The sequence below is a fragment of the Pelophylax lessonae genome, assembly GCF_965119305.1.
Source record: "Pelophylax lessonae genome assembly, chromosome: 3".
In the NCBI taxonomy this organism is placed as follows: Eukaryota; Metazoa; Chordata; class Amphibia; order Anura; family Ranidae; genus Pelophylax; species Pelophylax lessonae.
The window spans coordinates 34,527,723-34,549,969 of record NC_138770.1 but is presented as its reverse complement, the minus strand read 5'-3'; the positions used below and the strand labels follow the sequence as shown (position 1 = coordinate 34,549,969).

Genomic DNA, 22,247 nt, shown 5'->3' with positions numbered 1-22,247 from the left:
TGCAAAGGTTGAAGGGGTGGGGGGGTCAGACTGTCAGTGCTCAGACCATACGCCGCACACTGCATCAAATTGGTCTGCATGGCTGTCATGCCAAAAGGAAGCCTCTTCTAAAGATGATGCACAAGAAAGCCCGCAAACAGTTTTCTGAAGACAAGCAGACTAAGGACATGGATTACTGGAACCATGCCTGTGGTCTGATGAGACCAAGATAAACGTATTTGGTTCAGATGGTGTCAAGCGTGTGTGGCGGCAACCATGTGAGGAGTACAAAGACAAGTGTGTCTTGCCTACAGACAAGCATGGTGGTGGGGGTGTCATGGTCTGAGGCTGCATGAGTGCTGCCGGCACTGGGGAGCTACAGTTCATTGAGGGAACCATGAATGCCAACATGTACTTTGACATATTAAACCAGAGCATGATCCCTTCCCTTTGAAGACTTGGCCACAGGGCAGTATTCCAACATGATAACGAAATGTCAAAACACACCTCCAAGATGACCACTGCCTTGCTAAAGAAGCTGAGGGTAAAGGTGATGGACTGGCCAAGCATTTCTCCAGACCTAAACCCTATTGAGCATCTGTGGGGCATCCTCAAATGGAAGGTGGAGGAGTGCAGGGTCTCTAACACCGACCAGCTCTGTGATGTCATCATGGAGGAGTGGAAGAGGACTCCAGTGGAAACCTGTGAAGCTCTGGTGAACTCCATGCCCAAGAGGGTTAAGGCAGTGCTGGAAAATAATGGTGGCCACACAAAATATTTACCTTTTGGGCCCAATTTGGACATTTTCACTTAGGAGTGTACTCACTTTTGTTGCCAGCGGATTAGACATTAATGGCTGTATGTTGAGTTATTTTGAGGGGACAGCAAATTTACACTGTTATACAAGCTGTACACTCACTACTTTACATTGTAGCAAAGTGTCATTTCTTCAGTGTTGTCACATGAAAAGATATAATAAAATATTTACAAAAATGTGAGGGGTGTACTCACTTTTGTGATATACTGTAAGAGATAATTAACCAACCAAGCAGGTGAAATTGCATGTCTCATGTGCCTAGGCTGCAAGATAATCGAAAGGCTCCAAACTGTCCAATAATTGCCAATAGCTCCTTTATTGCCTCTTTTCGTTTTGGAGAAGTACACCAAAAAACACAAACTGTGCTCTCATTTAGTAATGAGAGTCATCATTACTAAAAGTGAAGGTGGTAAGACCTTACACATTCATGCATATATCCATATCCAATAGTTTTTAGGTGTTCCAAACTGTAGTGGCAATAGCATATTTGGATTCCAAAACTTGCACCATATAGAGCATCTTTTTGTCCTCTCCCCACGAGCACTTGACAGGAAAGTTCTGGACAGATTTAAATTTGTGTAGAATATTTAACTTTTTACATTTATTACTGCTATATGCATTATACAACACTGACAGATTTTGAAATGTTTTGCACATACAATGAATAAATAGGTGTAGCATTATGAGGAAACATAACCAGTACATAGGGAGCTTATCAAGTATATGTAGATACTTCTTAAAGCTAAAAACATTGATCTAAAAAGGGTAAAATCCCTAAACCAGCAGCCAGCACTCCGTTAGATCCAAAATAGTAATATCAAATAAACCCATACAAAAGTGTAGCGCTCATAAAACAAAAACGGAACTGATAACAGTCCAAAGTGTGTGTATATCATAGAATGTCCATGCAAACAAAAAAGCCTACTGCGAATTAAAAATTAAAAATCTCCAGAAGATGTAATTTTTGATGAGAGATGTAAGGCAGAGCCCAGGCCAAGATGTCTTCACAAAATATGGAAGCTATCTGTATATTCTCTTGGGGATTTTGATTTGTACTGTACAGCTCCTCTGTTTATGTTTTTATACATGTGAATTTAATTGTTTTTAATAAATATTTGTTACCATTGATTTTATATTATGTGGAGCATTTCCATTTTTTTCATGCAAATTTCCCTGAGTGGCTGTTGACTTTATATGTTGGATTGAAGTGGCAACATCCAATATCCAGGAACTAAGCTAACCACTCTCAAGCGCTATATGACTTCTCATTGTGAGGGTTATGCCGTTCTGATAAGCCTTTGATTTGGGCACTGGTGTGGGACCATGGAGTGCGTTGTTTTTTCACTTGGAGGAGTTTTTTTTACACTATATGAAGATTATTTCATCTTTAACCACTTTACCACCGGAGGATTTTGCTGTCTTACGTCTGGGCCACTTTTTGCGATTCCGCGCTGTGCAACTTTAACTGACAATTGCGCGGTCGTGCGATGCCGTACCCAAACAAAATTTACATCCTTTTTTTCCCACAAACAGAGCTTTCTTTTGGTGGTATTTGATCACCTGTGCGATTTTTACTGTTTGCGCTATAAACAAAAAAAGAGCGTAAATTTTGAAAAAACAACAATATTTTTCACATTTTTTTATATGAAATTCCCCCCAAAAAATGTAAAAATCAAAATTTTTTTACATTTTTGGCCAATTTGTTTTCTGCTACCTATGTTTGGTAAAAAAAATTCACAATAAGCGTATTTTGATTGGTTTGCGCAAAAGTTATTGCGTTTACTAACTACGTGAAAGATTTCTGTCATTTTTGGTGGTTTTTTTTAACGCGTAATGGCGGCGATCTGCGATTTTTTTTTGCGGGACTGCGACATTGCGGCGGACAGATCGGACCCTTGACTGACATTTTTGACACTTTTGGGGGTACCAGTGACATTACTGCAGTAATCAGTGCTATACATATGCACTGTTACTGTAAAAATGACACTGGCAGTGAAGGGGTTAATTTTATTGGTGATCACGGGGTTAATGTATGCCTGGTGCTTACTGACATGTGTGGGGGGAGGTGACTGAGTGACAGAAGGACAGTTCGCATGTTCAGCTATACTGAACAATCCGATCTGTCACTCCCTGTCACTTAGGAGATCCGCCCGCTCTGTTTACACAGGCGGGTGGATCTCCTCACTCGATTCCCCGACGATCGGGGCAGAGCAGCGGCGATCGCCGCCGCTCCTCCCCTGGCCCGACTCCCGCTGTGAATGAAAACAGCGGGAGCGAGCCTCCGGCGGCACGCGAGTGCCGCCTACAGGGGGAGGAGTCCAGCGACATAGGTCTACGTCGCTGGACGGGAACGAGCCACTGTGCCGCAGTACGCTCCATGTGAGCGGTCGGCAAGTGGTTAATTCACAGTCAAAATTGTCAAAAAGTAATAACCACAAAAAACAGTTTTTGACAAGTCCTTTATAAAAAAATAAATGAATAGTGGCCCTCAAGGTTAATTTATCGTCAATAACAACTCCCACTGGACTCAAAATAGTAAAAAGATGTAAAACGCTATTGCCTCCTGGGAGGCCTCTCGCCGTATGCTTACTCTTGCTTTGACATTTCTTATATAGGCATAAAGCAGGACCACCCGACTATGTCACCTGGTGGCCTGGTATGTTCAGGAGGAGGGGGGGTCGCTCACTCGTCCCCTCCCATTTCCTGACCTGCTGGGCTCAGATAAGGGTCTGATATGGATTTTGGGGACCCCCACACCCAATTTTTTTTTTATTTGGGGTAGTTTTTTTTTTCCCATTAGCCGGCAGTCGGCAATTGTTATCGCGATTGTGACAGGAGTCACTTTGGGCATGGGGGTTGTGGACCCCAAATTCCTTTAAAGAGGTTGGGAGGCACTATGTCCAGCCTTGTGTGGCTTTCTTATGTTTAAGTCACCCTGCATCTGTCATGGATGCAGGGTGACCAGGAGGGTGGTGAACACTGAAAATATGCTTTGGACTACTAAAAATGGGACAGTCATATTCAGGAATAATGCCTCCCTTGTAATATGAAGATTTTTGTTCCCATTTGCCATGAGGTCTCTGAACAGGAAGTCAACTCCTAATATGGTCATTACAGGAAGTTCTGAGGAGACGGGCTGTCTGAGGTGGCTCTCCATTCACTCCATTGTCAGGTGTGCTAATGACCTCACCTGTTGTCTGCTAAGGGATGTATTGACACTCAGAGAAATGTGTATTGAGGGCTCGTTATGGAACCATTGTTCTGTGTCTGAGACTATTGATAAGCATGTTAATGAGCAGACCTGAGCTATATGGGGATATGTTACATGTCTGTGTTTAATGTATAAAAAGTAACTTTATGTATTTTAGAGCATATTACTGTATTTGGGTCCCCACGTGTGTAATGGAGTTTTGCCTTTGTCCTGGGAGATATTTGAATTACTTCTCCAATTGTCTCCAGGGCAGAAGGGGGGAAGCCAGGATGCATTGTGGGGATGTTTTGCTTCTGTGAGTCTGTAATGTGATACATGTCTGCCTGTGTCACAGTCTTCCATTTGGTCCCCTAGGGGAGTGTCCACCAGGTGGGAGACCTGCATAAATACAGGGGCAGGTAGCCCTCAATAAACAGACCACTGCTTGAGCCTCACACGGAGCCTTGTCTCGTTCTTGGGGGGATTCACTGTATGCTGTTGGAGACTGATTGCTAGGAGTGTAAGCTGATGTATGCTTTTCCTGTTCGTCTGCTAGCAGCTAATCGTGAGGTTCCAGGTTGGAGTGCTATTTTGTATCCAGTTCGGGAGTTTGGTGTCCTGCAAGTAGCCGTGCCTGTCTCTCAGAAAGGGGCATATCGCCTAAACGGATTTTAACCCCTTGTCTGCTGAAACGGTCCGTAACAGCGATACATTTTAAATGGGATTTGATTATTTTTTTTTCTTTAGAAATTTCGTTTTTGCTTTAGCATGTGTTATGCATGCTACAGATGCGCTACTTTACAGGAACATTAAGGGGAACCCCAGGCAATATATCTAAAGACATTTTTCATTTTTATTGTTGCACTTTATGCATAATTGCTCCTAAAAAAATGATTGCTTTAAAAAAAAAAAAAAAATATATATATATATATATATATATATATATATATTGATACATGTCCCCCAGGGAAGTACCAGACCCCCCATAACCCGTTTATGGCCAATTACTTGCATATAGGTCTTTAAAATGGGCACTTTTGATTTTTCCTGTTCGGCTCCCATAGACTCCAATGTTCGGGTTAGAACATTTCCCATGTTCGGTAGTTCTGCTGCGAACTGAACAGGGGGGTGTTCGGCCCATCCCTACAGATCTCATTCCCCTTCCACTAGGTTCCACATACAGTATAATATAAATACTGAAAAGGTGAAGGCCAGCCAAGCAATCTGTCCATGATCAAGTCTACTGGAGCCAGGCCTGATTTGGCCCTTTTCTTTTTAATTAAAATAAAAGAAACATGTTATACTTACCTGCTTTGTGCAATGGTTTTGCACAGAGCAGCCCCACACTGCTTCTTATGGGGTCCCCCACTGGTGCCCTGGGCTCCATTCTCCCACCAAGTGCCCCAAAGCAAGCCAATTGCAATGGTGGCACCCATGCGTGCTTGCTCCTGAGCCTTGCTTAGTGTGTCCCATGGACAGGACTCAGCCCCGCCCCCAGCTGCTGTACCTGAGCAAAAGAGGAGTGAGAGAGCCGAGAGAGCCTCGGCTCTCATGCACATCGCTGGATCAAAATCGGCCTCAGGTATGTACTGTGGGGGAAGCTGCATGCAGAAGGTTTTTTTTTTCCTTACTGCATAGAAAACCTTCTACCTTTACAACCACTTTAAGCCAAATTCCTCCTCGTATTCCTTCAAACTGTACATTTTTAGAAGAGCCAACAACAACAAAAACCATTACCATTTTTTGAGACAGAGAATTTGGTGATATGTAAGGCTTTTCTTTTTCTCATAGCTTTATAGAGCTTATGCTGCATTCCCTGACTTCTTCCTTGAACGAACTGCGAAGTGGTGGCACCGGGAACTTGAGGAATATCGAAGGAACCATATTAAGTTTGACGGACTGTGGATTGTAAGTAAAACTGATAGTGACACCTTTTTCATCAAATTATTTGTAATAATATTATACTCAGCTAGTTCTATGAAAGGACTTGTAAACTTAAAGTACACACCTACACATCTAATGAACTGGTTGGAAATATATATATAAAGCTTTGCATTTCACTTCAAAATTTGAACTATAATAATCTTCTGATACATTATTTTTTTATTTTTCTTCATAATACCACTATTATATTAAACACTCTCTTGTAGGATGTCTGCAATAAACATAGATAGCAACAGTCTCTGGACTTTAAACCAGTTTTAACCCATATAATATAGAAACATAGCATGTGATACTCATATCTATTGCAGCACATAGCATGTGAACATCACGTGGTGTTTAAACAGTTACTGTACTATGTTATCAAACATCATTTACTTTAGGTATACTGGGCCTTTAACCACTTAAGCCCCGGAAGATTTTACCCCCTTCCTGACCAGGGTTTTTTTTGCGATTTTGTACTGCGTGACTTTAACGGACAATTGCGTGGTCGTGCGACGCTGTACCTAAACGAATTTGGCGTCCTTTTTTTTCCCACGAACAGAGCTTTCTTTTGGTGGTATTTGATCACCTGTGCGCTTTTTACTTTTTGCGCTATAAACAAAAAAAAAAAGCGTAAATTTTGCAAAAATAACAATATTTTTCACATTTTTTTATATGAAATTCCCCCCCAAAAAAATGTAAAAATCAAAATTTTTTAACATTTTTGGCCGATTTGTTTTTTACTACATATGTTTGGTAAAAAAAATTGCAAAAAGCGTATTTTGATTGGTTTGCGCAAAAGTTATTGCGTTTACTAACTAAGGGAAAGATTTTGGTCATTTTTGGTGTTTTTTTTTTTTAACGCGTAATGGCGGCGATCTGCGATTTTTTTTGCGGTACTGCGACATTGCGGCGGACAGATCAGACCCTTGACTGACATTTTTGACACTTTTGGGGCTACCAGTGACATTACTGCAGTAATCAGTGCTATACATATGCACTGTTACTGCAAAATGACACTGGCAGGGAAGGGGTTAACTTTATTGGGGAGGGAGGGGTTAAGTGTGTCCCTAGGGGCTTGCTTTTTACTCTGATTGGCTGTGGCTACTAGTGTAGGAACAGTGATCAACGGTCCTACATAGTAGAACCGTATGATCACGGTTTCTACACAGGGGAGAATGACAGGCGGCTTGTTTACATCAGCCGCCTGCCTTTCTCCCTCTGTACCAGAGTTGCATAAAGTACTCGAAACCCATACTTGAGTAAAAGTACAAGTGCTCGATCAAAAAGTGACTTGAGTAGAAGTGGAAGCGCTCGATCAAAAAGTGACTTGAGTAGAAGTACTAAAGTATTCAACATTTTTTGTACTTAAGTATTGCAAGTAGTTTTTTTTTAAATTTTGCCACTCAAGTACTGAAAGTAAAAGTACCAGTAGTTTTGGAAAAAAAATTACTACTCAAGTACTGAAAGTAAAAGTACAAGTACTGTGTTATGTAGTTATTAAAGAAAGAAGTCAAAAGTTTGAACATCATATTGTTTTTTATTATTTCAAATGCAGCTTTTATTTATACATACAGTAGCATTTATTTTCTTATGCGCTGATAATACACATGTTTTGAGCTTCATGAAACCTGCCATCTACTGTTCTGGCAGTGGTAATTTTTATAATTGTAACTATGCAGCACAAAAAAAAAAATATCTGAGTAGAAGTATTGAAATCATTGAAAAAATGTAGTGAAGTGAAAGTGGAAGTAGGAGAAGAAAATTCTACTCCAGGAAAGTACAGATACCGCCTTTCGGTACTTAAGTACAGTAGTGAAGTAGTTCTACTTAGTTACTATACATCTCTGCTCTGTACCGATGATCGGCAAGTGACCGGCGGACATCGGGTCTGCCGGTCACACGCACTGACTTCCCTGTGAACGAGCCGCGGCGGGCGCGTGCCTCCACGGGCGCGCGCACGCCCGCTATTGGCTCACAAGGAAGTGACAGGCGAGCGACGTAGATCTACGTCACTCTGCCTGGCCGGGGCTGACCGCCGCAGTAAATAGTCGTGCGGCAGTCGGCAACCGGTTAACTGGAAAGAGTGGTAGCAGTACTTAGAAATGGTGTGTGTGTGTGGGAATCTTGGTAATAAAGAAGTCACCATATTGAGCTTTCTATATCATAAATCATAGCGCCCCCACAGTTGTATAATTTTCTATAATTAGCACTATGTTCCAAGGGAGTATAAGAGTGAAGATGTACTGTAATTCTCAGATGAATACATTCTCTAAAAACATCTAAATTAGAAGAAACTAACGAAGGAAAATGCTATTACAGAAAACCTTATTGTTTCCTGCAAATTATTCTTAATAGTTTATGTGCATCAGTCAGAGCTTTTATTATTAAAAAACTATTAGCACCCTGTGGTACAAATAGGCAGCGGTCACAGAAGAAGAAAACAATACAGAGAATTATAATCAACATTGTATAAACTTTTTTTTAATTACTAATTTCTTTCTTTTTTTTTGAAAATCTTTTTATTGGTATTAAACAGAGAAAAAAAACCAACAACACAGTACAAAAACAACAATGGTGCATTCAATCAGTTACATGACCGTGAAGGGATAAACATGATGCTGTCATTCACATTATTAACGATACAGCATTCACAGTTAGCATAATGAGAGAGAAAAAGGGAAGAAACACCCCACTTGTGAAATCAGCAAAACCAAGGGAAATGGGGTAACAGGACCAAGGATCTCTATCATTCCGCGCACGCCAGCAGGGCGGCCGAGGAACCCTCCAGCCATCGCTGCCAGACGCGGTGGTGTTTTTTTGGACAGCCCCTGTGTGCGTATGTGTCTCGATATAATGGGATGACTCCATCTACCAGATCTCTCCATGATTTCACCATAAATGTAATCTTTTATCACAGGGTTGTGCTACCATGTAACATTTTAAACTGGATTTACCCTGCTAATTCTTAAAAACTGTAAGGACAGAAAATTCAGAGGTTACCAAAGATAACCTTTACTCCTGAAAATGTTAGTTGCCCAAATACATTCTAAAACTTTGTGGACACTTGACCCTTACACATATTTACATGCCCAACACATTTCCATTAAGGGGTACTGTACTAGTCATTGTTTCCAGTGAAGTGGTAATGCTACAACATACAGAGTCAAAGCCTTTTTCTGCTCCAGCGCGATTGTATCCCTTTGCACAAAAGCAGGTCCATAGAGATTTTAATATTTAACCCTCCTCTTGTGTTAGGGTCAAAACTGACCCGTTTTCAGGTTTTGAATGTCTATAAGTATCACATAAATTTGTTTATTGCATCAAGATTTTTTTACTTTGTCAGGAACCTCTATTTAAAAAATGTAATAGAAAAAGAATCCTTTTCACTAAATTATAAAATACTGTGGTGAAAATTAAGACATTCATGGTGTTATAATATAGGATTTTAGGACACTAATAAATGCCAAAACTGAAATCATAAACACTCTCTCTGCTTAGTAACAGTGACAGCCAATCCCCTCTCAACCCTGTGAGCTGTAGTTAGGGAGGGGCCTATCTCCTTTTCCTGCTTGTCTGCTTCTCTAAATAAAGTAAAGAAACATAGGACCAATACATTTCATAGTTGCTGACTTTATTTTACCATTTTTTCAATTTGACAATGAGAGGTATGCTATCAAAAGAAAGGTCTAAGGGGTCACACCAAAAATATTAAAACCAATCTTTTCAAGGATAAAGAAGCCTAACAAGGTAACCAAGAGGTAAGAAACAAATTTGATGATAAATAATTATTCAGAGGGTATTTTATGGCTGATTTAAGACACGGGTCAAAACTGACCCTAACATCATGGATAGTAACGGAATTCTAACATAAGAGGAGGGTTAAACATGTTTTTTGTGGAGGAACACAAGTGGCTTGCACAGAGGCCTAACCTCCACACCTTTGGGATACATTGGAACACCATCTTTGAATCAGATATCCTTATCCAACATGGCCACAAATTCCTATAAACACAAAATCGCTAAATCTTGTGCAAAGCCGGCCAAGAATAGTGGAGGCTGTTATAGGGCTTTTATAGATACAAAGGTGGTGGTGGTATTAGTAACAAAATGGGAGATATTTGGAGTCAAGGAAAAATTCTATATACTGATTATGTGATAAAAATGCATAACTTGAGATGGTAAATAGAGTGTTAGAATATTTATATTTTCATTTTCAATGTTTTAAAGGAGTTAAGAAGAATCTACGCAGAAGCGTAAAAAAAATATCTTTATGTGCTACTTCTCTCTTCCATCTAAAGTAGGGATGCACCGAAATGAAATTCTTGGCCGAAGCCGAATAATAATGAAATGCTTGGCCGAAGGCCGAATACCGAACGCGGTGTTTCACATTTTTTCCATTTATTTTGCCAATTTTTAGGGGGCACGCTGATGGCCACATTTTATGTTAGGGGGCACTCTGATGGGCAAAACAAAACATTTAAATCAACGTTGCTCTTAACATAAAATATGCCCATCAGAGTGCCCCTTAACATAAAATATGCCCATCAGAGTGCCCCTTAACATAAAATATGCTCATCAGCATGTCCCTTAGCATAAAATAAGGGGCACGCTGATGGCCACATTTTATGTCAAGGGAGCACTCTGTTGGGCACATTTTTTTTCTTTTTTTTTAAGGGGCACTTTATAGGGCACTCTAATGAGCATGGCAAGTGGCAACATATGGCAAAATATGCCAGTCTGCACACTAATGCTTGTGCAGCTACCGTATTCTCCCCCAAATGTGCTCCACATACCTGAACTGCAGCCAGGTCGGAGCCAAAAGCCGTGAACAGGGGGGCGGGGCGTGCACATAGTGTCATGCTCGCTGGACCTAGTGTGAAGGAGCCGCAGTCAGGATCAGGGGGCGGGACGCGCGCGTGACGTCACACCCCCTACTCGCGGCCGGACAGGACACCGGCGGCGTGTGAGCAGGGAGCCGGGAGCCGCAATGAGGAAGGGGACTGAAGGACTCCTAGGTAGCGGGCTCGCGGTCCGGGCGGAAGCATCGCGCGGGCCGCCATTTAGTGACCGCTGCTGACATTGTTCGGCACAAATTTATTCGGCCTTTTTACTTATTCGGCCGAACACCGAAAGTGCTATTTTTTCTATTTTCGGCCGAATAATGTTCGGCCGCCGAACATTCGGTGCATCCCTAATCTAAAGCAATGCTATTATGTACTGAGACTGTTACAATTAAACTACTTATACTTACAGCAGAAGCAGGTAAAAGTGAGTCTTCAGAAGTCCAATAATTCCCTCAAAAGATCAGACGCTTGATTTAGCAGGACACACAGGGAAGTGAATAATTGAAAATGTCTTAGGTCCTGTGACAATCAGCAGCACAGCATGCTTCTGAGCAGCTTCGGTGACCTTATTCGTTTCTAGCAAGAAATTAGCCTTTCAGCATGAGTCCCATGTTGATGGTTTAGAATCATTAGACTTGTCCATGTGCTCTAGAGAAATCATGCTGGTAACAGTGCAGTCACTAAGAATTTTGGATTTTACCAACTGAGGGTAAATTGTATTGTGTCTGTAGCTGTAATCAGTACAGAAAGAATGAAAGATGAGTGTAACCCAAGTAGAAATTATTTGAAAAGAGCTAAAATAATACAACAGTGCCATTTTTTTATACATTTGAAACAAAAACTGTCCTGTTAAAGCGGAGTTCCGGGCACAAAATCGATATTTTTTTTTGTGCCCCTCCGCTAGGTAGACCTCACCTGAAAAGGAATTGGATAGTTAGGTTTTTTTTTTTGTTTACTCACCTTGTAAATGAAGATCGTAAATACTCACCTCAGAGTACTTCCTCCCTCAGCGCCGCGGCTCCGCTGTCACTTCCTATCTCGCGATGATTCCTGGGAGCTGAACGTCATCGCTCCCAGGAATCAATGCGACGGCACCGGCCCCGCTCGTCACTTCCGGGCGACGCCGCATTCCCCTGCTAAACAGCTTCTGGGCATGCCCAGAAACTGTGGAGGAATGCGACGCCGCACCGGAAGTGACGAGAGGGGCCGGTGCGGGCGCATTCTGGGACAAGAAGACGCGGAAGAGGACCGTGCCGGCTTCAGTTGCCCACAAGAGAGATGGAAACGCTGTGGAAGAAATTTTATAAGTAAGTATTTCTTCTAAAATGTAAGTGCGAACCGGGACAGATCAGAGGCTAGCCATTGTGGAATGTGCTAGCCCTGACTGTCCCGGGGGTATGTTCAGTGAAAAATGACTTCTGTGCCTGGAACTCCGCTTTAAGAATGAACAGATTGCTATGTCAAACCTTTTCTTCTGAAAAGTTTCTGTCGTGTCGACCCTCTTGTTTCTGTATTTCATGAGTCAAACACCTGTAACTCATGTATGCAAATCAGAGGTCTGACTTCCCTGACCACAAAATTGCCCTGCTTTATTGACACAAATGGAATTTGGTTGGTACACTGGAATCTGGGGTTCTCTGGAAAGTGCCAAATTGATTTTAAGAACCACTTACCAGTTTGCTTCCAGCTTACAGGGTTTTAGAGGGTAACAGGCCTACAGAGATCCAATTTGTAATGCCCTTGGTGCTCAGCAGAAGAAATAATTTTGAATCATTCTCTTTTCTTTAGTCACCTGTACCCATGCTCACTTTTAGGACTAATTATGTGCCTCTCTCCTTCTAAGTAAGCTGCTTTCAATTGCACCAACAGGGGGATCACTTCAGGCAAGAATATAACCTAGCTCAAAATATAGTCTTTGTGCTACTGATTATCCCTGTGCTACTGTATATGAGATGGCATATATTATTACCTGATTTACAGCTTTATCATTACCTTATGCCTAGTTTCTAGACATATGGATAAGCCAGTATGTTCAGGGCCGGATTAAGAGCATCATGGGCTTGGTGCTGAGGATTTTGAAGGGCCTTAAGGGCCGTGCCTTGGCATGCACCCAGAGGAGGAAGGGTGCAGCCATGCATGCCTAATTCAACATGGGATGCTGTCTCTGAAGCCCATAAACACATCCATGCATCGGCAACTGTCCCTCCTTGTCCGGCCTTCGTGCTGTGTGGGGAGGTTCTGAGGGAGCTGCCTGGGGAAGCGAGCATAGAAGCCAGACTTCTGTGTTTACAAGTGACAGAAGAGCGGTAACAGTGAATATGGCCAACCCGGGGCCTATATAAAAGGTAGGGGCCTGGAGCTGCAGCTCCAATAGCCCCTATGTTAATCTGGCCCTGAGTATGTTCACCATAGCTCCATCTATACAAATAAGTAAAAAAAAAAAAAATATTTGTAAATTTAAATTCAACTTGAAAAAGACTTTTGGGGAAACCCATATCTCAGATTGTGAAAAAGTTATCCAGCATAGCAACAGCATTTGACATGTAATTATGCAAAGAAATGTTTTTGTGCTTGGGGTGAATCAGCTTGCAGAAGCAAAGACCTGTCAAGTTAATCAGTCTTTGTTATTACTTTTTCTGTTTAGGATATGAATGAGCCTGCTAGTTTTGCTCACGGATCTGTCAATGGTTGTGGAAATGTAGCCCTGAACAGACCTCCATATATGCCACGTATGAACAATTTCTGATTTACTATTTGACTCTTGCAATATAGTGTATATCTTAGTTACAGTTTTGTTTTATGTCTAAAGATAATCAAACTTTTAACCACTTAAGCCCCGGAAGATTTTACCCCCATTCCGACCAGGGGGTATTTTGCGATTCGGCACTGCGTGACTTTAACGGACAATTGCGCGGTCGTGCGACGCTGTATCTAAACGAATTTGGCGTCCTTTTTTTCCCATAAACAGAGCTTTCTTTTGGTGGTATTTGATCACCTGTGCGATTTTTTGATCACGCGCTATAAACAAAAAAAGAGCGTCAATTTTGCAAAAATAGCAATATTTTTCACATTTTTTTATATGAAATTCCCCCCAAAAAAAATGTAAAAATCAAAATTTTTTAACATTTTCGGCCAATTTGTTTTATGCTACCTATGTCTGGTAAAAAAAATCGCAAAAAGCGTATTTTGATTGGTTTGCACAAAAGTTATCGCGTTTACTAACAAAGGGAAAGATTCTTGTCATTTTTGTTGTTTTTTTTTTAACGCGTAATGGCGGCGATCTGCGATTTTTTTTGCGGTACTGTGACATTGGGGCGGACAGATCGGACCCTTGACTGACATTTGTGACACTTTTGGGGTTACCAGTGACATTTCTACAGTAATCAGTGCTATACATATGCACTGTTACTGTAAAAATACACTGGTAGTGAAGGGGTTAACTTTATTTGGGAGGGAGGGGCTGTGTGTGTCCCTAGGGGCGTGCTTTCTACTGTGATTGGCTGTGGCTTGAGCTGTAAGGACACTGATCAACGGATCTACATACTAGATCCGTGTGATCAGTGTCTTTACAGCGAGGAGAATGACAGGTGGCTTGTTTACACAAGCTGCCTGACATTCTCCCTCTCCCCCGCCGATCGCCGAGTGACCGGCGGACATCGGGTCCGCTGGTCACACGCGCGGGGGGGTCCGTGACCACGCGGGAGTGGGAGCGCGCCTCCGGGGGCGCGCGCTCGCTCCCTAGACCCTCACAAGCTAGTGACGTAGCCCTACGTCACTTTGCCTGTGAGGGGCTGACTGCCGACGTAGATCGGCGTTAGGCAGTCGGCAAGTGGTTAAGAATCCAGTCCAGAAGTCCAATTTGTTAGGTTTTTCCTCACTGAACAAAATGGTAACAGCAGTATAGGCCACCTGTTGTGTTAAAAACAGCCTATACTACAATCAGTTTTAGGTCACTGCCTAAAGGAACTGGTTCAAAAATAGGACCACTTAAACTCCAACTCTGTTTTTACAGGGACTAGGCTCTTATCAACTACTGGCACCAACAAAGTGGTTATTGGGTTAGGTATGTTGCAAGACCCAATACCTTTGTTCCCAGTAGAAAACCAAAGGAAAAAAAAAATCACCAGTTTATACCAGTTTATAAACAAATACGTTGTTTTTCTGCCTAGTATCCTTTTAAGTGAAGATCCCCCTTAACCACTGCCTAACGCCGATCTACGTCGGCAGTCAGCCCCTCACAGGCAAAGTGACGTAGGGCTACGTCACTAGCTTGTGAGGGTCTAGGGAGCGAGCGTGCGCCCCCGGAGGCGCGCTCCCGCTCCCGCGTGGTCACGGACCCCCCCGCACGTGTGACCGGCGGACCCGATGTCCGCCGGTCACTCTGCGATCAGCGGGGGAGAGGGAGAAAGTCAGGCGGCTTGTGTAAACAAGCTGCCTGTCATTCTCCCCTGTGTATGAAGGATGATCATACGGTTCTACTATGTAGAACCGTTGATCACTCTTCATACATCTGAAGCCACAGCCAATCACAGTAGAAAGCACGCCCCTAGGGACACACATAGCCCCTCCCTTTCAAAAAAAGTTAACCCCTTCACTACCAGTGTATTTTTACAGTAACAGTGCATATGTATAGCACTGATTACTGTAGAAATGTCACTGGTAACAAAAGTGTCAAAAATGTCAGTCAAGGGTCCGATCTGTCCGCCGCAATGTCGCAGTACCGCAAAAAAAATCGCAGATCGCCGCCATTACGCGTTAAAAAAAAAAACAACAAAAATGACAAAAATCTTTCCCTTTGTTAGTAAACGCAATAACTTTTGCGCAAACCAATCAAAATACGCTTTTTGTGATTTTTTTTACCAAACATATGTAGCATAAAACAAATTGGCCGAAAATGTTAAAAAATTTTGATTTTTACATTTTTTTGGGGGGGAATTTCATATAAAAAAATGTAAAAAATATTGTTATTTTTGCAAAATTGACGCTCTTTTTTTGTTTATAGCGTATGATAAAAAAAATCGCACAGGTGATCAAATACCACCAAAAGAAAGCTCTGTTTGTGGGGAAAAAAAGGACGCCAAATTCGTTTAGATACAGCGTCGCACGACCGCGCAATTGTCCGTTAAAATCACGCAGTGCCGAATCGCAAAATACCCCCTGGTCGTTTAGCAGCCAAATCCTCCGGGGCTTAAATTGTTAAGGACTAGGAGTTAAATCTAGGGTGCAAAGATTCCATATCTTTAAGTTTCATTTTCCAGGCCCCTGCATGACTTAAAGTCAAAGATTCCTAGAGAAAATATTCTGGAGGTTGGGGTTAGAATTTGATTTACTAAAACTGGAGAGTGCAATATCTGGTGCAGCTCTGCATAGAAACCAGTCAACTTCCATTTTTGTTTTGTCAAAGGTTAATTAAAGAAGCTGAAGTTAGATGCTAATACACCAGCTTTAGTAAATCAACTCCATTGTGTTAGTTTTCATTATTTCCTTCTTTCTATAGAGACATAATAACTGTAGTAAAACTAAAAATGTTAAAAGTTTCAAGGCAAAAAAATATGCAATCCATTATGTCCACTTAAGTGCTCCCAGGCACAAACATAGCTCCAAGTTCTTATTCAGGAACCTCAGGGACACTATTTGCCTTGGTTTCCATGTTTAGGCCTTATCTGCCTCCTGCTAGCCTCCATGCCTTCCTATTGACACACAATCCAAGGATTGACCAGAGAAGCTGTAATTGATGTTTTCATATACTGTATACAGTGGGTACGGAAAGTATTCAGACCCCCTTAAATTTTTCACTCTTTGTTATATTGCAGCCATTTGCTAAAATCATTTAGGTTCATTCTTCTTCCTCATGAATGTACACATAGCACCTCATACTGACAGAAAAACACAGAATTGTTGACATTGTTGCAGATTTATTAAAAAAGAAAAACTGAAATATCACATGGTCCTAAGTATTCAGACCCTTTGCTGTGACACTCATATATTTAACTCAGGTGCTTTCCATTTCTTCTGATCTGATCATCCTTGAGATGGTTCTACACCTTCATTTGAGTCCAGCTGTGTTTGATTATACTGATTGGACTTGATTAGGAAAGCCACACACCTGTCTATATAAGACCTTCCAGATCACAATGCATGTCAGAGCAAATGAGAATCATGAGGTCAAAGGAACTGCCTGAAGAGCTCAGAGACAGAATTGTGGCAAGGCACAGATCTGGCCAAGGTTACAAAAAGATTTCTGCTGCACTTAAGGTTCCTAAGAGCACAGTGGCCTCCATAATCCTCAAATGGAAGACGTTTGGGACGACCAGAACCCTTCCTAGAGCTGGCCGTCCGGCCAAACTGAGCTATCGGGGGAGAAGAGCCTTGGTGAGAGAGGTAAAGAAGAACCCAAAGATCACTGTGGCTGAGCTCCAGAGATGCAGTCAGGAGATGGGAGAAAGTTGTAGAAAGTCAACCATCACTGCAGCCCTCCACCAGTCGGGGCTTTATGGCAGAGTGGCCCGACGGAAGCCTCTCCTCAGTGTAAGACACATGAAAGCCCGCATGGAGTTTGCTAAAAAACACCTGAAGGACTCCAAGATGGTGAGAAATAAGATTCTCTGGTCTGATGAGACCAAAATAGAACTTTTTGGCCTTAATTCTAAGCGGTATGTGTGGAGAAAACCAGGCACTGCTCATCACCTGTCCAATACAGTCCCAACAGTGAAGCATGGTGGTGGCAGCATCATGCTGTGGGGGTGTTTTTCAGCTGCAGGGACAGGACGACTGGTTGCAATTGAGGGAAAGATGAATGCGGCCAAGTACAGGGATATCCTGGACAAAAACCTTCTCCAGAGTGCTCTGGACCTCAGACTGGGCCGAAGGTTTACCTTCCAACAAGACAATGACCCTAAGCACACAGCTAAAATAACGAAGGAGTGGCTTCACAACAACTCCGTGACTGTTCTTGAATGGCCCAGCCAGAGCCCTGACTTAAATCCAATTGAGCATCTCTGGAGAGACCTAAAAATGGCTGTCCCCCAACGTTTACCATCCAACCTGACAGAACTGGAGAGGATCTGCAAGGAGGAATGGCAGAGGATCCCCAAATCCAGGTGTGAAAGACTTGTTGCATCTTTCCCAAAAAGACTCCTGGCTGTATTAGATCAAAAGGGGGCTTCTACTAAATACTGAGCAAAGGGTCTGAATACTTAGGACCATGTGATATTTCAGTATTTTGTTTTTAATAAATCTGCAACAATGTCAACAATTCTGTGTTTTTCTGTCAGTATGGGGTGCTATGTGTACATTCATGAGGAAGAAGAATAAACCTAAATGATTTTAGCAAATGGCTGCAATATAACAAAGAGTGAAAAATTTAAGGGGGTCTGAATACTTTCCGTACCCACTGTATATGACATATATACACAGCTGTTTACTAAACAACTTTGGTAGTATGTATAATGCAGGATGTACATTCTAACAATAAAAGAGTCTTCTATTGTCAATATCATTAATATTACATAAATGTAAAAGAGAAAGCAAGACTCCGGTATGATAGCCATGGGAGTTTAAGGGCATATGTTTAGAGATCTCAGCACTTGAGTATTTGGGAGATATGTAAAGAGTTGGTAGATCTGAATCTGCATTATTCTTTTAAGCATACATTTTCGGACATCCTGACCATTTGAATTACATTTAAAGTGCCTTTGAAGAATCTACAATACCTTTCACTTTTTCTATGTGATTGCCTTACCAACAAATTGTTAATTAATGTTAAAAATCAATTAAATCAATTAAGGTTTATGAAAAAATCAATGGTTGAACCTCTTATGACTTTTTAGGTTTGGAATCATCTCATATGGGCTTAGAACACAAGACTTTATGCATGGAAAGTAGACAGTATCTTCCTACTGGAGAGTCAGTTGACCACTATGATGTCCACAATTTATATGGATGGTCACACTCCAAACCAACTTTTGAGTGAGTCCTTAAAAACAACAATATGCAACATTTTTAGCCATAGTTACCAATCATTTTTTGTTGTACTGAATTGATTTAAAGCAGGCCTTGCGCTATATGCTAGGCCCGCTGTTTACCTTTGCCTTCCCTCTTTTCTCTTTGCTAAAACATTTAACGAAAAGGTATACACAAGACCTGTAAGGGAATAAAAAAAAATATATAATACTCACAATTTCCCTGATTTCCATGGTGCAGGGGGTGACATTGTCCTCCTCTAAAGAAGCCCCAGAGAATTCTGAGTACTCCAAATCAAATGAGAAAACTCTGCAGCACAGTGCTGGGTGAATCCTCTCAGCAGTGGCGTAGCGTGGGTTGTCAGCGCCCGGGGCAAGGCAAGTAATTTGTGCCCCCTAACCTGCGGACTTTTAATACTCCCCGAGTCCCTTCCTACAATAGTACTGAACAGCCTGATTCCTATACTGACCTACCAGTCCACTATGCTAACATACCTGATTCCTGTACTGGCCACTACACTGACCTACCTGTCAACGACACTGACCCTTACAATGACCTACCTGATTCCTACCTGACCACTACACTGCCCACTACACTACACTACACTGCCCACTACACAGAGGACACCACCGCGTCATCGAGCCCTTACAGGGGGCGGGTCGGGGAGGATTGTGAGAGCTTAGAGGAGGCGGGACGGAGGCACATGCAGGGCTGACTTAGAAGACAGCGAGGCGGGCTCCAGAAGCGAGGCGGGGCTCTGCCACTGGCCAGCCCCACTGCTGCACATGACAATGTTGGCCCAATCACAGGGCGCCGACCGGCCATCGTTTAGCCTGAAGATGGCAGGGGCTGAAGTGACACGCTAGGAAGAATTTTTAAAGTTTGCTAGAGTGACACTGGCGTGGAATGCGCCCCCCCAAATGTTGCGCCCGGTGCGGCCGGCCCCCCCCCTGCACCCCCCACGCTACGCCACTGCCTCTCAGTGAGATTTGAACTTCTCCAAAAACTTAAAATGATGGTCAAAGCAGTTACACAAACATATGTTTGTAGAAAATTCATATAGGAATTTAGTAAAACAAATCTTATAAAGAATGCAGGTTATCTAAAATGGATGCAGTTTGAGTTCACTATAGTGATGTGTCCAGGAAACAAAACTTCTGATCCAACATAGAATAATAAAGCAAGGTAACATTCCATTAAATGTATTTGTTACAGAAGAACTTTTTTTTAGAGTCTAATTTGCTAATCTAGTGACAATACACTTTATACTACTTTCATCCTCAAACTTGTGATTAATTTGGTTCACTGAGGCTGTTTCCACAGTCCTTTGTGTTGAAAGTAAAGTCACCTATGATTGTGATGCCATTGCAACTCCACACTTGAGTCACAAAAAATGTAAGTATAACTTATAGAAAATCATAAGCTTGAAGTCATTGTAGCCGTATTAGTGCACTTGCGACAGAGACAACTGAGTACTGTCCGTGATACTTTTTTTATTTGCACTAACATACAATTTTTCAGGACAAGCTTTCGGGGTATGTCCCCTTCTTCAAGGTCCAAGCAGTACTGATTCACAAAATGTTTAACCACTTTACCACCGGAGGATTTTGCTGTCTTCCGTCCAGGCCACTTTTTGCGATTTCGGCGATGTGCGACTTTAACTGACAATTGCGCGGTCGTGCGACGCCGTACCCAAACGAATTTAATGTCCTTTTTTTCCCACAAACAGAGCTTTCTTTTGGTGGTATTTGCACACCTGTGCGATTTTTACTTTTTGCGCTATAAACAAAAAAAGAGCTTTTATTTTGAAAAAATAACAATATTTTTAACATTTTTTTATATGAAATTCCCCCCCAAAAAAAATGTAAAAATCAAATTTTTTTTTAATTTTTGGCCAATTTGTTTTCTGCTACCTATGTTTGGTAAAAAAAATCGCAATAAGCATATTTTGATTGGTTTGCGCAAAAGTTATTGCGTTTACTAACTAAGGGAAAGATTTCTGTCATTTTTGGTGTTTTTTTTTTAAACGCGTAATGGCGGTGATCTGCGATTTTTTTTGCGGGACTGCGACATTGCGGCGGACAGATCGGACCCTTGACTGACATTTTTGACACTTTTGGGGGTACCAGTGACATTACTGCAGTAATCAGTGCTATATATATATGCACTGTTACTGTAAAAATGACACTGGCAGTGAAGGGGTTAATTTTATTGGAGAGGGAGGGGTTAATGTATGGCTGGTGCTTACTGACGTGTGGGGGGGGGAGGTGACTTTGTGAGACCGGGACAGATCGGATGTCCAGCTATACTGAACACTGCAATCTGTCAGTCCCTGTCACTATGGAGATCCGCCCGCTCTGTTTACACAGGCGGGCGGATCTCCTCACTCGATTCCCCGACGATCGGGGCAGAGCAGCGGCGATCGCCGCTGCTCCTCCCCTGGCCCGACTCCCGCTGTGAATGAAAACAGCGGGAGCGGGCCTCCGGCGGCGCGAGAGCGCCGCCTACAGGGAGAGGAGTCCAGCGACGTAGGTCTACGTCGCTGGACGGGATCGTGCCGCTTTGCCGCAGTACACTCAATGTGAGCAGTGGGCAAGTGGTTAAAAGAATGGTAAAAAAACAAAAAATCTCTAAGCCAAAGGAAAAAAAAAAGAGAAAACCAAACAAACATAAACAAATTTAACTGGCAATGGTAATAAAACTAGCATAGTTAGTGAGATAAGACAGAGGGAGAGCTGAACTTAAAATGTATTATTCTAGCGGGCATGTCAACTTCCTAGACACCACAGTATAAATCAGGGATGACAAGCTTCATACTTCCATATACAGGAAACCGACTGACCGATGCAGCTGTCTCCACAGTTCCAGTTTTCACCCCCAACACACTAAACGGGCCATCATACACAGCCAGGCCATCAGATACCACCGAATATGTTCAGACCCAGAAGACAGAGATAAACATCTCAGAACACTAGCAAACTCCTTCCGTAAGAAAGGTTACAAAAACAAAGCCATCAACACCGGCATAAACACAGCCTTGAAAACCCAAAGAGAAAATCTTCTCCAATACAAAGAGAAAAAAACAAATAACCGTGTACCTCTATAGTGTGGGGGTGAGAAGTTGGAAACGGCGCTACCTAGCGCATGTGCAAAATGCGAGTGGGATAGAGGAAAAAGTGCTTAGTGCATGATATATAGTGCAGATATATGAAATGTGCAAATATTATGCCTGTGGAAGATTCCAAATCACTGACTGAATATAGACCAAAAAATTGAGTGAAGTGGATATAAATAAGGTATGGTCTTAATAAATAGTGTAGTAAATATGATTCCCAATAAATAGATAATAAAAATCAATAGTAAAAATCAATAATAAATATAGTGGTTTAATAGTGGTAAAAGCAGTGAGAATACTATTGCATACCTTTTGTGTGGTATTCCTCCAAATTGACCACTAGAGGTCGCACTTACCCTATAGCCAAAGTAGTGTGCATAGAAGCCAAAAAATAGGGCATGAACAAACTCTCTC

The 22,247-nt window shown here is 42.1% G+C and overlaps 1 protein-coding gene across 1 annotated transcript in view; it reads left to right on the top strand.

Annotated features, from left to right (window-relative positions):
- The window catches only part of LOC309550280 (maltase-glucoamylase-like), a gene marked incomplete at its 5' end in the record, with an annotated part of 526,737 nt that overhangs the window by 314,292 nt on the left and 190,198 nt on the right, over window positions 1–22,247 (top strand). The window contains 3 exons of the mRNA XM_082250685.1: window positions 5,778–5,894; window positions 13,401–13,485; window positions 18,586–18,724. Of these exons, the coding sequence (XP_082106811.1) occupies window positions 5,778–5,894; window positions 13,401–13,485; window positions 18,586–18,724 (341 nt within the window). The remainder of the gene's footprint in view (window positions 1–5,777; window positions 5,895–13,400; window positions 13,486–18,585; window positions 18,725–22,247) is intronic.